Genomic DNA, 12,925 nt, shown 5'->3' with positions numbered 1-12,925 from the left:
GCGCTGCTGCTGGGGGAGCAGCCCAGCACCTCCCCAGCGCCGACCTTCAGCCCCTTTGTGCTGGCCCGGCCGCGGGGCACGCGGGCAATTACGGCCTCATTAGTGCCACGCGCCCCGGCCACCGTGCCCGGCCAGCGAGCACCCACACAATGAGGTGCTGCAAATGAGGGGAAAGGCCTGGCCGGTCTCCGGGCTACCGGCCACAGCGCGCCCGTGTCTCCCAGAGACCAGCTGCTCCCGCCTGGCCCCGGCGGTATTTTTGGCAGCGCTATTGTGCCGGGCCCTATAAAGTGGCGGCTGCGGCGGGTGGCACAGGGGTGCCGTGCTCTTGGCTGCCCCGCGGGACGGGCCCCAGCGCTGCGCCGCTGCCTGAAGACCCCGGGAAGGATGGAGGTGCCCAACGCCAAGGTGGGGCCCGGAGGGCAGCCGTGGGGGGAAGTCGGGGTGTGGGGCTGGCGGGCTGGGGGCGCGGGAGGGCCTGGCTTGTTCCTCGGGGAGCCCCAAGCGTGCGGCTCCTCCCCAGGGCTCCCCGACTGTGGCCAGCAGCTGACTGGGGGGGGCTCAGCCCTGCGTGGGCTCCTCAGGAGGGAGCTGGGCGCGTGGTGCCTGTGGCATTGAGCGTGGGTGCTGGTCCCGTGGGACTCGGCAGAGAGGGGAGGGTGTTCGCCGTGGCTGTCTGAGGGCACCCACGTCTGGCTGCTGGTCAGAGCGTGGGTGGGGGCCGTGGGGTGCTGGCTGTGCCCCAGGGTGCCAGAGGTGCCCCCCGGGTGTGGGGCTGGGCCCTGTGGCAGTGGGGACGAGCAGCCAGCGCTGCGGTGGCCGGGACAGGCAGGAGCTGAGACTCCAGCGGGCACGGGAGGAGTGGGGGGCAGCCCTGGGCTGTGCCCCCCGCCCCAGCACTGCCGGCTGCCCCACGCTGACGCTGCCCCTCGCTCCAGCAGCTCCAGCGAGCTGCCTGCCTCTTGCTGCTGCTCCTGCTCTGCTCCCTGGCCGCGGCTCGGCAGAGTCTGCCCGAGTGCTGCCGGCAGAAGACCTGCTCCTGCCGCATCTACGACCTCCTGCATGGCATGGGCAACCACGCCGCCGGCATCCTCACCCTGGGCAAGCGGAAGAGCGTCCCGCCGGCCTTCCAGAGCCGGCTCTACCGCCTGCTGCACGGCTCCGGCAACCACGCTGCCGGCATCCTCACCATGGGCAAGCGTGGCGAGCACCCGGGCACCGCCTGCCCCGACGCCGCGGGCTGCCCGGCGGGCACGGGGGCCCAGCCGACGCCGGGGCTGCGGGGGGCTGACGCCAGCCCTGCCAGCCCCAGGGAGTGCCAGGGACACGCAGGGAAGGACCTGACCGAGAGCCAGGCCCAGGGAGCTGCCAAGAGCTTTTACTGAGGGGTGGGGCAGCGGGAGCTGGGGGCCGATCCGGGGGGGGACGGACCCCGGGACACATGCTCGGGGTAAACAGCACTTTCACAGACCTCCCGGCCCTGGGCGAGCCTGCTCAGGGCCCCGCCAGCACTGCTGGCCTTTTACAATAAATGGTAGCCAGATGTTACCGGGCTCTGCCTTCTCTCTGGGGAGGGGCCGGGGGGGCACAGCTCTGCTCCGTGGGGCCTGTGCAGGGGCGTGTGCCAGGACCAGAACCGGGCCAGGCTGCCCGGGAGCGGGGGCGTGTTTGTGAAGCTCAGAGCATCCCCCACCACAGCACCAGGGAACCTCTGCTGACCCTCTCGTGGTCACACGTCCCTGATCTCCCCCCACCCCCCTGTCCCCGCGTGGGGTCCCGGTGAAGGCCCTGTCACCCCTGGGTGCCCCTCGGGGGGTCCCACAGGGCACGGCCCCGCCCTGCAGCCCCCGAGCTGAGCCCCAAGCGCCGGTGTCCCACAGTCGGTGCCCCCGGGCGCGCCGGGTCCTGCCCCTCCGCAGCCTCCGTGGGCCCGGGAGTGCCGGTGCCTCCCGGTGCCCCCCGGGACAGAGCGACCTGCCCCCGGGCGGGTGCCGGTGCCCGCCGGTGCCGAGGCCCCTCCCGGTGCCGGCGGCGCGCAGGGCCCGGGGCGGGGCGGGGGCGGGGCGGGAGCCCCGGGCGGGCCGGGCCGGGCCGGGCCGAGCCGAGCCGGGATCAGCCCGCGGCGGCGGGGCCGCGCCTGCGGAGGGGCCCCGGGGCGGCGGCAGAGCCCAGCCCCGCGGCCGGGGGGGGCCCGGCGGGAGGATGCCGGTGATGAAGGGGCTGCTGGCGCCGCAGAACACCTTCCTCGACACCATCGCCACCCGCTTCGATGGCACACGTAGGGCCGGGACCGGGCCGGGGCGGCGGGGAGCGGGGAGGGGCCGCGCTGGGCACGGCGGGGCCCCGGGCGGGGGGCGGCGCTGCCCCCCCGGGAAGCGGCGGGGAGGGCCAGGGCTCGGCCCGGCACCGGCACCCCCGGGCTGGGCGGGACGCGACCGTCCACGCTCTGCGGTGTCCCGGGGACCCCCCCCGCTCCGTGTCCGTGACCGGGCTCGGTGCTCCGGGAGCCCCCCGTGTCCCCGGGCGGCTCCCGCGGTCGGTGCCGGCGCGGCCGCGCTCAGCACCAGGGACAGAGCCCGGGCGCGGCGGGGGGGCCGGGGGGGACCCGGGACGCGGGGGGGACCCAGGTTGGGGACCCGGCTGGGCTCACCCCACCCCGGAGCCCCCAGGGCCCGGCTTTGCCCCCCCTCGTGCCCGAGCGGTCCCGGGGGGACCGTGTGGGTTGTGCCTGGCCCCGGGGGGGTCGGGGTGCTGCCCCCAGGAGCCTCCGGAGCCGGAGCGTGCAGCCGGTGCCGGTCGCCTCCACCGTGACCGACGTGGTGGGGCCCTTCGGGGGCCCCGGTGCTGCACAGGCCGCCCCCCCCCCCAGCCCCCTGTTAGCAAAGCCTGGGGTCACGTCCCGGGGCGCGGGGGGGGGCTGGTAGTGGCGTGTTTTGGCCGGGATGGGGCGCGGGGCCAGCACCGACCGTTTAGGGGTCCCTTCCCGCGGCCGGAGGTGCTGTTGGGTGTCCCCCGGCGCTGGGGTCCCCTCCGTGTCCGTGTCCGTGTGTGGGGGCCGGGGTGGTTCAGAGCCCCGGCGGGGGGGGGGATCACGCCGGGGTGCCACGCGTCAGCTCCGGCACCGCTGTCACCACGCAGCCACCCGGGGACAGGCCGTGTTCGGGGCTGACCCCCGGCCCCCCCAGAATCGCCAGGAGCAGGGGCCTCCCGGGCCAGCTGCCCGCGGCGCTGCGCGTCTCTCTCCGTGCTGGGAGGGACCAGTAGGAAAGTGCCACTGGGAGCCCGCGGCCACCCGCCACGGCACCGTCGGGGCACCCCGGGGCACGTGCTGGCTGCGATGCTGGGCTGGCTGCTGGCCCGGCGCGATGGGCACATCCCAGGTGACGCCGGGGGTTGTTTGCCCACGGGAGCTCTCGTGGGGGATGTCACCCTCGGGGCCGTGGGGCGTAACGAGGCAGCGCCCCCCCGAGCCTCCGCCGGCGCAGCCCGAGCTGCCCCCCGGCACCCCCCAGCATCAGCTGCGCCAGCCCGTGTCCGGGCGCTTTTAAACAGTGTCCGGCTTTGCAGGTTTCATGTGGCTCTTATCGGCTTTATCTGCCACAGAGAGGGGCTTTAGCCGCGGCGATACACCCTGCGAGTTAACCCTGCCTCTCCCAGGCAGCTGCTGTCTGTGGGGCCCGAGGGTGCCCGTCCAGGCAAGCTGGCCACCGCGGCAGGGGGCTGCCGAGCCCCCCAGGGCCGTATCCCCCCGCTCGGCAGAGCTGCTCCCAAATGCCAGCCCTTTTTTTCTCTTCTAATAACACATCCTGGACAACGCCGTAATCCAGGCTCCACAGAGCCAAAATCTGGCCTTAGTCACAGCTTCAAGCTATTTTTGCTTCTCCAAGCTAATCCCGGGCTGAGCTGTGCTGCGGTGGCCCCGCTGCACCCCCATCGCACCCGGGCTGCCTGCGGCTGCCATCCCCTCCTTCCCGCAACCTCCTCCGCCCCGGCATGGCTCCGCTCTCGGGCACGGGTGCTGGAATCTGCTGCGGGAGGGGTCAGACCACGTCTGCCTGCTCCTGGTGCCTGGGCTGTTGGGGGTTCAGGGGTGCTGGGCCAGGCACCCGTGGGCTGGAGACCGTGTCAGGGCTGGGGACAGCCCAGTGTGCCCTTGCCAGGTGCGAGCCCAGCCCGCGTTGGTGGCACATCCCGCTTCCTTACACCCTCTCACACGAGGCCATCTGTCCCGCTGGCACCAAGCCTGCAGCGAGGAGCCACCGCAGCCACGGGGGCAGAGCCCCTGCCTGGCCCATGGCTGGGGGGCTGCGGGGCGAAACAGCGGGACAGGGCATGGGGCTGGCAAGGGCCTTCCTCTGCCTGGTGCCACCTCCCCGCCAGGGCAGGGGTGATGCTGGGGGGAAGCTCTGCAGTGCTGTGACAGACCGAGGACGCTGCATTTCCCCTCCACCTCCAGCTTGTGTCAGCTTGGGACCGGCCCTCGACTCCCCCCAGGCTCACGGCTTTTCTCCCACCCTCTCGGCGGGTGCTCCCGCGGTGCCACACCCGGGGCTGGAGGTCCTGACGCCACAGCCCAGCACCTCTGGGCTGGCAGCACCTGGCTGCGTTTGCAGCGGCTCCCGCTAAGCTGCCGCAGCCCCGGCGGGAGGTGGGAGCAGCAGATGGCGAGGGGGAGGCATGAGTCCCGCGCTCGGGATGGCCTCTCTGGCGACGGGAGCCGGGAGCTGGCTCCGGGCTTTCCCTTTCCCATGCTTGGGGCTGGGGTCCCGCCCGGGCCGGGTCACCGGGGGCAGCAGGACAGGGGATGAGCGAGCTCAGGGGGCGGCCGCCGCATGGAGACCTGGCTCCGCTTCCCAGAGGGATGCGGGGGGGCTGGGCTCCCCCTCATGCCCCCCAGCATGGCCCCGAGCCCTCAGGGGCGGCTGCGTCTCTTTTCAGACAGCAACTTCATCCTGGCCAACGCGCAGGTCCGCCGCGGCTTCCCCATCGTCTACTGCTCCGATGGCTTCTGCGACCTCACCGGCTTCGCCCGCACTGAGGTCATGCAGAAGAACTGCAGCTGCCGCTTCCTCTATGGGGCCGAGACCAGCGAGCCCGTCCTGCAGCGCATCGAGAAGGTGCTGGACGGCAGGCAGGAGTACCAGACCGAGGTCTGCTTCTACAAGAAGGGCGGTGAGTGGTGCGTGGGGCCGGGTCCCTGCCCACGGCTCCGGATGGGACTCGGCCCCGGGGTGAAGCCGTCGAGCAGCGCGGGGGCTGTCCTGCCTTCACCACCCCTCTCCTCCCACAGGAGCTGCCTTCTGGTGCCTGCTGGACATCATGCCCATCAAGAACGAGAAGGGGGAGGTGGTGCTCTTCCTCTTCTCCTTCAAGGACATCACAGAGAGCCGGGGCAGGAGCCACCTGGCTGACAAGAAGGAGGGTGAGCGGTGGCTGTGGGATGGGGACGGGTTTCGGGGAGCGGTGGGTGCCGTGGGCACCTGGCAAAGGGGCTCCCGGTTCTCTGCCCGCTGCCTGCAGGGAGGGGTCCCCGAAGCAGCCCCCGCTCTGTCGCACCAGCTCCCGCTAACCCAGCATGTCTTGTCCGCTGCAGAGAAGCAGAGGAGCAAGAAGCCCGGGAGCTCACGCCTGCAGGCAGCGCGGAGGCAGAGCCGGACCGTGCTGCACCGGCTCAACAGCCAGTTTGCCCGGAGGGACCGCGGCGAGATGAAAATCAACCGTGTAAGGACCTGGAGGAGCCCTCAGCTTCGCCCGGTGCCCCCCGGGCTGGGGGGGCAGAGCCCGGTCTTGCCGCGATGCTGCTCCTTTGCCCGCACCCCACTGACCTCCCCAGGCGCCGAAACGCGCTTCATCCCCGGCAGCCACACCGTGGTCCGGGCTGCAAACGTGGTGCCTTGGCGGCAGGAGAGAGACCAGCGGGTGCCCGGGGCTTGCCGTGGGGAGAACAGATCTGCTGGCAGGGCTGTGTCTCTCCTCACACGTTGGCTGTCGGGCAAACGGCGGCGCTGGCCCCGGGGAGCGCCGTTACCAGGCTGCGGCAGCTGCGGGAGTGCGAGGAGCGTTGGCTTCCCGCAGCAGCAGGGACCGGTGCCGCCTGCGCCAGCCCGTTCGCGTGGCTGCAGTGCCCCAGCGCAGGGTCCCTGGGCAGGGCCGCAGGGACGGGCACTGCTGGCGGACTTGGGGCCAGGGCGGGCGTCTGTCACCGGCCAAGAGTGGGGGGCCCAGAGCTGGCAAACAGACAGAGGGTTTCAATGGGCCAGTCTTGTATTCTGGGGGCTTGGGAGGGATGGACCCGGCTCTCCCCCTCACCCAGGCAGCGCCGTGTCCCGGCAGAGGGTGGGGGTGGCTCTGCCCCAGCACAGGAATTGGCACCTGAGACGGTTCTGGGCACCAGCTGGCAGTGCCGTGGATCACTGTTAATAGCATTAGCACAGTGTTAATTGATGTGCCGTAATCAGGCGTTCTGTGCCCATCTCTGAGGGTGACCTCAGTGCAGCCCACACTCCCCACTCCAAAAGCACGTCCGTCACCCTGGCGTCAGGGCTGGCAGGACTCGGGGGGGGGCTGCAGGGGCCTGCGCCCCTCCTGCGGGCGGCTCCTGTGCCACCTGTGTGCCACCCTGCCGCTTGCTCCCCCAGAACATGTTTGAGAGCAAACCGTCCATCCCCGAGTACAAAGTGGCCTCGGTGCAGAAGTCCCGCTTCATCCTGCTCCACTACAGCATCTTCAAGGCCCTCTGGGACTGGCTGATCCTGCTGGCCACCTTCTACGTGGCCGTCACCGTCCCCTACAACGTCTGCTTCACGGGCACGGAGGACAGCCTCTCGGCCGCCCGCAGCACCATCGTCAGCGACATCGCCGTGGAGATGCTCTTCATCCTGGGTAGGTCCCTGCCCGGGCCGAGCGCCGCCCATCCGGGATGGGGGACGTGGCCAGTGCCGGGGGGACACGGCCAGAGGAGGGGACCCGAGGGGGGATGGAGAGGGGACCTGGCATCGCTGTGCCCCTGTTGAGCATCCCAGGAGTTGGCTGCGGACCCCAGCCCAGCTCCCGCGGCCGTGGCGGGGTGGGTGAGGGCTGGCCCTGCTCTCTCCGGGGCAGACATTGTCCTGAATTTCCGGACGACGTACGTGAGCCAGTCGGGCCAGGTGGTGTACGACCCCCGCTCCATCTGCATCCATTACGTGGCCACCTGGTTCTTCGTGGATCTGATCGCCGCTCTGCCCTTCGACCTGCTCTACGTCTTCAACGTGACCGTGGTGCGTGGCTGCTCGCGGGCGGGGGGCGGCGGGGTGGGGGTGGCCCCTTTCGCAGGGCCCCGCTCCTGACGCACCCGTCGGGAGCAGCGCAGGCAGCGAGGGGAAGCGGCGGTGGCAGCTCTAGCGGGAAACCTCCCCCGCGTCTTAAAACAACCAGGGGCTGCCACAAACGACAGTAACTGCCACGGCACCGCTCCAGGAGCTGCAGGCAGGTGCCTGCCCTGCACCCAGCACCCAGCACCCAGCACCCAGCACGCCAGTGCTCTGCCCAGGGTAGAGAGCGGCTCTGAGCAGCTCCACGTCTCCGTGCAAATACCTTGTGCATCCCCCCGTGTCGCAGCAAGGGGCACTCGCACGGTGCAGGGGGGTCACCGTGCGTGCAGGCACGCGGGGCACACGCTGGTGACGAAGGCAGGTCCCAGCCTGAGCCTTCCCGGGCTCTCGAGGGGCCCCGCAGTGCCAAGGCTGTGATGGCACCAGCCCCTGCCCGGTGCCCCTGCCCGGCCCATGGCCCTCGGCTCCTGCCCGGTGCCGCACTGGCAGGAGGCAGAAGGACGAGGCAGGAGCTTTGTGGGAGGCCCTGGGGCGCTCAGCACCGCGGCTCCTCCAGACCCACCTGCCCAAGCCAGGGCCCGTCTGGCTGCATGTCCGGGGTCGCTGCAGGCACCGTGCAGCCCCTCGCCGATAGATCAGATCAGCCTCACCAAAGGCAGCCGCTGAGAGCAGAGCCACTGCTGCTGCTTCCCCTCCCGCCGGCCACCTCCCCGCCCCTCCCCAGCACCCCAAATGTCCCGGGTTCACCTGTCTGCCCCCTTCCCCAGACCTCGCTGGTTCACCTGCTGAAGACCGTGCGGCTGCTGCGGCTGCTGCGGCTGCTGCAGAAGCTGGACCGGTACTCGCAGTACAGCGCCATGGTGCTCACCCTGCTCATGTCCATGTTCGCGCTGCTGGCCCACTGGCTGGCCTGCCTCTGGTACGTCATCGGCCGCGCCGAGATGGAGAGCAACGACCCCCGCACCTGGGACATCGGTGAGCGGGGCCGCCTGTGCGGGGGCTGCGTGGGGCAGGGGGCTTGGGACGGGCAGCGGCCCCGCGGCGAGGCTGACCCTGGGCTGTGCTTGGCAGGTTGGCTGCACGAGCTGGGCAAGAGGCTGGAGGCTCCCTACGTCAACAACTCGGTGGGGGGCCCCTCCATCCGCAGCGCCTACATCGCCTCCCTCTACTTCACCCTCAGCAGCCTGACCAGCGTGGGCTTCGGCAATGTCTGCGCCAACACCGACGCCGAGAAGATCTTCTCCATCTGCACCATGCTCATCGGGGGTGAGGCGGGGAGAGGGGCAGGGCCTGGGGGGCTTCACCGCCGGCTGCCGGAGCAGCGGGTGCGGCAGGTACCCCAGCAGGGCACTGCGGGGGGGCGGTGAACACGGCTGCCCTGGGGCACGTCCCTGGGGCTGGGGTTAGGGGAGAAGCCCCCCGTGCTGCACCCCTCGGCCCTGCGCTGCTGGCGGGGGCAGAGCCCAGACCCTGCCCGGGCCCCCGCACGCCGCAGCCGGCCCTCGGCGGGGCTGACGCCGCCCTCCCGGCCCGCAGCGCTGATGCACGCCGTCGTCTTCGGCAACGTCACGGCCATCATCCAGCGCATGTACTCCCGCCGCTCGCTCTACCACACCCGCATGAAGGACCTCAAGGACTTCATCCGCGTGCACCGCCTGCCCCAGCAGCTCAAGCAGCGGATGCTGGAGTACTTCCAGACCACCTGGTCCGTGAACAACGGCATCGACGCTAACGAGGTACGAGGTGTCGGCCGGGCTGGGGCAGCCCCCTCTGGCCCCCCTGTCCTGCACCCAGCGTGGGGGTGACGGGGCCGGCTGTGAGGGCGCAGGGGGGTGTTGTTGGTACGTGTGTGCAAGTGCACGGGGGTGCGATGTGCACGTCTATGCGCCATTGCTGGGGGACCAGAGCTGCGTGCCAGGGGCTGTCGGGCGGCGGGGAAGGCTGCTCCCTGCCACCCGCACCCCAGCACCCCGGCCCCACTCTCCCCAGCTGCTGCACGACTTCCCCGACGAGCTGCGGGCGGACGTGGCCATGCACCTCAACAAGGACATCCTGCAGCTGCCCGTCTTCGAGACGGCCAGCCGCGGCTGCCTCCGCTCCCTCTCGCTCCACATCAAGACCTCGTTCTGCGCCCCAGGGGAGTATCTGCTGCGCCAGGGCGACGCGCTGCAGGCCAACTACTTCGTCTGCTCCGGCTCCCTCGAGGTGCTGAAGGACAACGTGGTCCTGGCCATCCTGGGTGAGGGCAGGCGGTGTGGGCTCTCCCCCAGCCCCTTCTGCTGCCCGGGCGGGTGAGGGGTCCGGGGCTCGCGCTACTTATCCCACCCCGGTCCCCTCCTGCAGGCAAAGGGGATTTGATCGGGGTCGACCTGTGCAGCACGGACCAGGTGATCAAGACCAACGCGGACGTGAAGGCGCTGACCTACTGCGACCTGCAGTACATCGGGCTGCGAGGGCTCTGCGAGGTGCTGCAGCTCTACCCCGAGTACGCCAGCAAGTTCACGGTGGACATCCACCAGGACCTGACCTTCAACCTGCGGGAGGGCAGCGAGATGGAGGTGGGTGCGTCGTGTCCTCCCTCACAGGCCCCTTCCTGTCCTCGCGGCCCCGGGGACTGGAGCAGGGCTGGGGCTCGGCACGGCCCTGGGTGGGGCGTTTGTCAGCTCCCTGCTCGCGGTCCCCAGGCTCCGGGGCGGGGGCTGTGGCTGTGCCACCCCCACCGTGCAGGTGTGTCCCGTCCTGGCTCCTCTTGGCTCCACACAACCCGGGCAACTGGAAGCCAAAGCATTTGCCATGCAAGAGGCTGAGACAGATGGAAGGCTTGGAAATGGGGGTGGAGGGGACGGGGGGGGCACTGCGGGACAGGCAGCCAGGGCACAGTCCCCCCAGTGCACAGGAGGCAGCGCCGGGGGCTGCGGGTTTAGTCACGCTGCCGACTCCAGCAGCCGGGGGGATGTTCTGCTGCAGAAATAGCTCTGCAGCACTTCTCCTCCTCCACCTCTGCTGCTGGCTCTGCGCTGGCACTGGGCGGCGGGGGCTCCTCCAGAGCTTCTCCCCCCAGTACCCACCGCCCCCTGCCCTGTAGAGGTGGGACGGGAGGTCGCTCTCTAGATCCCAGGTAGCCCTTCCAAAACCCAACGAGCCCATCGCCCAGGAGAGGTATAAATAAACCAGGGGTGGAGGATGCAAACAGCTTGCCAGGCCCTGCGGAGCCCCGTGCACCCCCCCCGGCTGGCGACACGCTCCCGGGGAGCTGCTGCTCTGACGGCTGAGCCGGGGCTGGGGTTTGGGGCGCAGCCTCAGCTCCAGCTCAGGACACGCAGGCCAAGATTGGGCAGCTCACCAGTGTCACAACAGCAGCAGAGGAAGGCGAGCGGGCGAGTGGCTGCAGGGCACGAGGATGGGGCCAATGCGTGGGGCTGAGGGAGGTTTGATCTCCCGGGGTGGCACTGAGAGGCCGGGGGGGCTGCGGGCCAAGGCGGGGAGCGGGTGGGCCTGTGGCCAGCACCGTGTCTGCCTGTGGCCAGTCCCACGGGCCACTGAGCCGCCGCTGTCTGCTCTCCCCGCAGGGGCTCTGCCGCTACTCCCGGTCCCCACGGCTGTCCCACGCACCGCAGGTTTGTGCCGCGCCGGGGGGGAGGATGGGGCAGGGGTGCCCGTGCCCGGCCTTGGCACCCACGCAGGGACCAGCCCTGACCTCCCTGCGCCCACCCGCAGCCCCGTCCAGAGAGCGGTGCCACCCCGGAGAAGCCCCTTCCCTCCATCTCGGAGGATGAGGAGGAGCCTGAGGAAGACTTCCAGCACTCGCCCGCCACCATCGCCCGCCACAAGCTGCTGCTGCCCCAGCTGGGCAGCCCGGCACGCCGCCGCTCCCTCAGCAGCCTCCTGGGCGATGAGCTGTGCCAGGTCTCAGCCCTGCGGCGCAACTGCCGCTCCCCAGCGCGCTGCAGCCGGGGCCGCAGCCCCTCCCCGCAGTGCCGGCGGGACGCCCGGCTGCCCGAGCGGGAGGGCGGTGCGGGCAGGCGGCCGGCCAAGCTCCTCATCCCCTCGCTGCAGGCCTGCGGCCCCCCGGACCTCAGCCCCAGGTAAGGCTGGGACGGGCCGGTGGCTCATCCCGCTGCCGCGGGTTTGTGCCGTGCGGCCCCGGGAGGCCACAGGGAACGGGGCGGCAGAGGGGCGAGGGGGTGACGGGGGCCAGCCCTCACCCTCCCCCCACCCTAGAGTTGTGGACGGGATTGAAGACAATGGGGGGACATCAGAGCCGCAAACTTTCTGCTTCAACGTGGACCCCCCGCTGCAGAGCGCGGCGAGGGACTCCCCCACATCAGGTACCTCCGGCAGCTGCCAGGCAAGGCGGGGCGCTGGCCACGGGGCTGGGGGGCTCGGGGAGCCCCCCCCCACCAGCCGTGTGTTCCCCAGCAGGGACCGACGCCGGCGGCCCAGCCCTGGCGATGGAAGCGGAGGAGATCAAGCAGAGCATCAGGCGGCTCAACCAGGAGGTGCGGCGGGGGCCGGGGGGCTCAGCGGGGTCATCCGCCGGGGCTGACCGCTCTCCCCCCCCTTCCAGATCAACCACCTCAACCAGGAGGTTTCCCACCTCAGCCGGGAGCTGCAGCGCATGATGGAGCTGCTCCAGGCCCACCTGGCCACCCTGCACCCCCCTGCCTGCCCCTTCCGCCCGCCCGCGGCCGCCTCGACGCCCCCCCAGCCCTCGCCCCCCAGCTCCCCCTCCACCAGCCCCCGGGCCAAATGCTGCCCCGGCCGCAGCCGCTCGGCCCACGCCGCTGCCAACCCCCCATCCCTGCACCCCTGGGGGGGCGCCAAGGGGCCGTGCCCGCTGCGGGGGGGCACCCCCAGCCCTGGCCCCCGCCAGGCCTCGGACTCGCAGCCCCTCTCGCTGCCGCCCCGCTCTGCTCACTCCTTCCCCGGCTGCTCGGTCGGCGGCCAGTCCCGCGCCCCCCCGCAGCCCCGCTCCAGCTCCACCAGCGCCCACTGACCCCGCAGGCACCGGGGTGGCCCTGGGGGACCCTCGCCCTGGGGGACCCTCCCCCTCTGCCCTCCTCGCTGCCCGGGACACGCCAGCTCTGGCCTCCCCCCGGTCACCGACCCCCGCCGCGAGGCGGCTGCAGGTGCGAGGCAGCGGCGGGGGGTTCCCGCACCCACCGCCCCGCTGCCGCGGGCCCCCCAGGGCGCAGCGCTCGCCCCGGCCCCACACCCGCAGGGATTTTGATACGATTTTATACTCTTTGCCCACGGGGTCTTTTTTACAACCAGGCCAGGCCCGGCAGCCCCTCCCGGGACCCCCCCCCCGTGCCCGGGGCCGTGGGGCGGGCCTGCGGCAGCGCTGCCCCCCGGGGACCCAGGAGGGGCTGGCGGCGGATTCCGTGCGCGGGGCCGGTTCGGAGGCTCGGGGGGGGTCTCCGGGAAGTGCCCCGTGGGGGTCACGGCTGCTCCTGCCGGGTCCGCGGCGTTACCCCCGGCCCAGCCGCGCGCCCCCCCCGCCCCAACGGGAAATAAAGGTTCTATTTTTCCAGCCCCGGCTCCGGGTGAGTCTCTGCCCGCGGCTCCCCCCGCCCGGCCCCCCCCGGGGGCTCCCGGTGCCCCGGCCCGCG

The 12,925-nt window shown here is 71.7% G+C and overlaps 2 protein-coding genes across 3 annotated transcripts; both read left to right on the top strand.

Annotated features, from left to right (window-relative positions):
- Positions 1-47: 47 nt before the first annotated feature.
- On the top strand, positions 48-1,548 carry HCRT (hypocretin neuropeptide precursor). Its single transcript, XM_074892171.1, has one exon. The coding sequence runs from the start codon at positions 1,068-1,070 to the stop codon at positions 1,383-1,385; it is 318 nt and encodes a 105-aa protein (XP_074748272.1). The 5' UTR covers positions 48-1,067; the 3' UTR covers positions 1,386-1,548.
- A 562-nt stretch (positions 1,549-2,110) lies between these two features.
- KCNH4 (potassium voltage-gated channel subfamily H member 4) lies at positions 2,111-12,846 on the top strand. Of its 2 annotated transcripts, none has more exons than XM_074892004.1 (16): positions 2,111-2,278; positions 4,939-5,172; positions 5,291-5,422; positions 5,594-5,721; positions 6,639-6,882; positions 7,102-7,259; positions 8,081-8,288; positions 8,385-8,579; positions 8,850-9,049; positions 9,303-9,552; positions 9,657-9,871; positions 10,883-10,930; positions 11,031-11,398; positions 11,535-11,641; positions 11,736-11,812; positions 11,881-12,846. In XM_074892004.1, the coding sequence occupies exons 1-16, from the start codon at positions 2,203-2,205 to the stop codon at positions 12,307-12,309; spliced, it is 3,069 nt and encodes a 1,022-aa protein (XP_074748105.1). In that variant the 5' UTR covers positions 2,111-2,202; the 3' UTR covers positions 12,310-12,846. The 2 variants fall into 2 exon arrangements, with proteins under 2 accessions (XP_074748105.1, XP_074748104.1); XM_074892003.1 differs by having other exon boundaries at positions 11,733-11,812.
- Positions 12,847-12,925: the final 79 nt, after the last annotated feature.

Source organism: Strix uralensis, chromosome 22 (genome assembly GCF_047716275.1).
Source record: "Strix uralensis isolate ZFMK-TIS-50842 chromosome 22, bStrUra1, whole genome shotgun sequence".
NCBI lineage: Eukaryota > Metazoa > Chordata > Aves > Strigiformes > Strigidae > Strix > Strix uralensis.
This window is presented reverse-complemented; position numbering and strand designations above follow the sequence as displayed.

Bases quoted from the DNA above. Each gene is read 5' to 3' on its own strand.
- HCRT (XM_074892171.1), top strand. From the start codon at position 1,068: ATGGGCAACCACGCCGCCGGCATCCTCACCCTGGGCAAGCGGAAGAGC.
- KCNH4 (XM_074892003.1), top strand. From the start codon at position 2,203: ATGCCGGTGATGAAGGGGCTGCTGGCGCCGCAGAACACCTTCCTCGAC. The intron at 5,173-5,290 runs GTGAGTGGTGCG...CTCCTCCCACAG, and splicing joins CTGCTTCTACAAGAAGGGCG to GAGCTGCCTTCTGGTGCCTG. The intron at 6,883-7,101 runs GTAGGTCCCTGC...TCTCCGGGGCAG, and splicing joins GGAGATGCTCTTCATCCTGG to ACATTGTCCTGAATTTCCGG.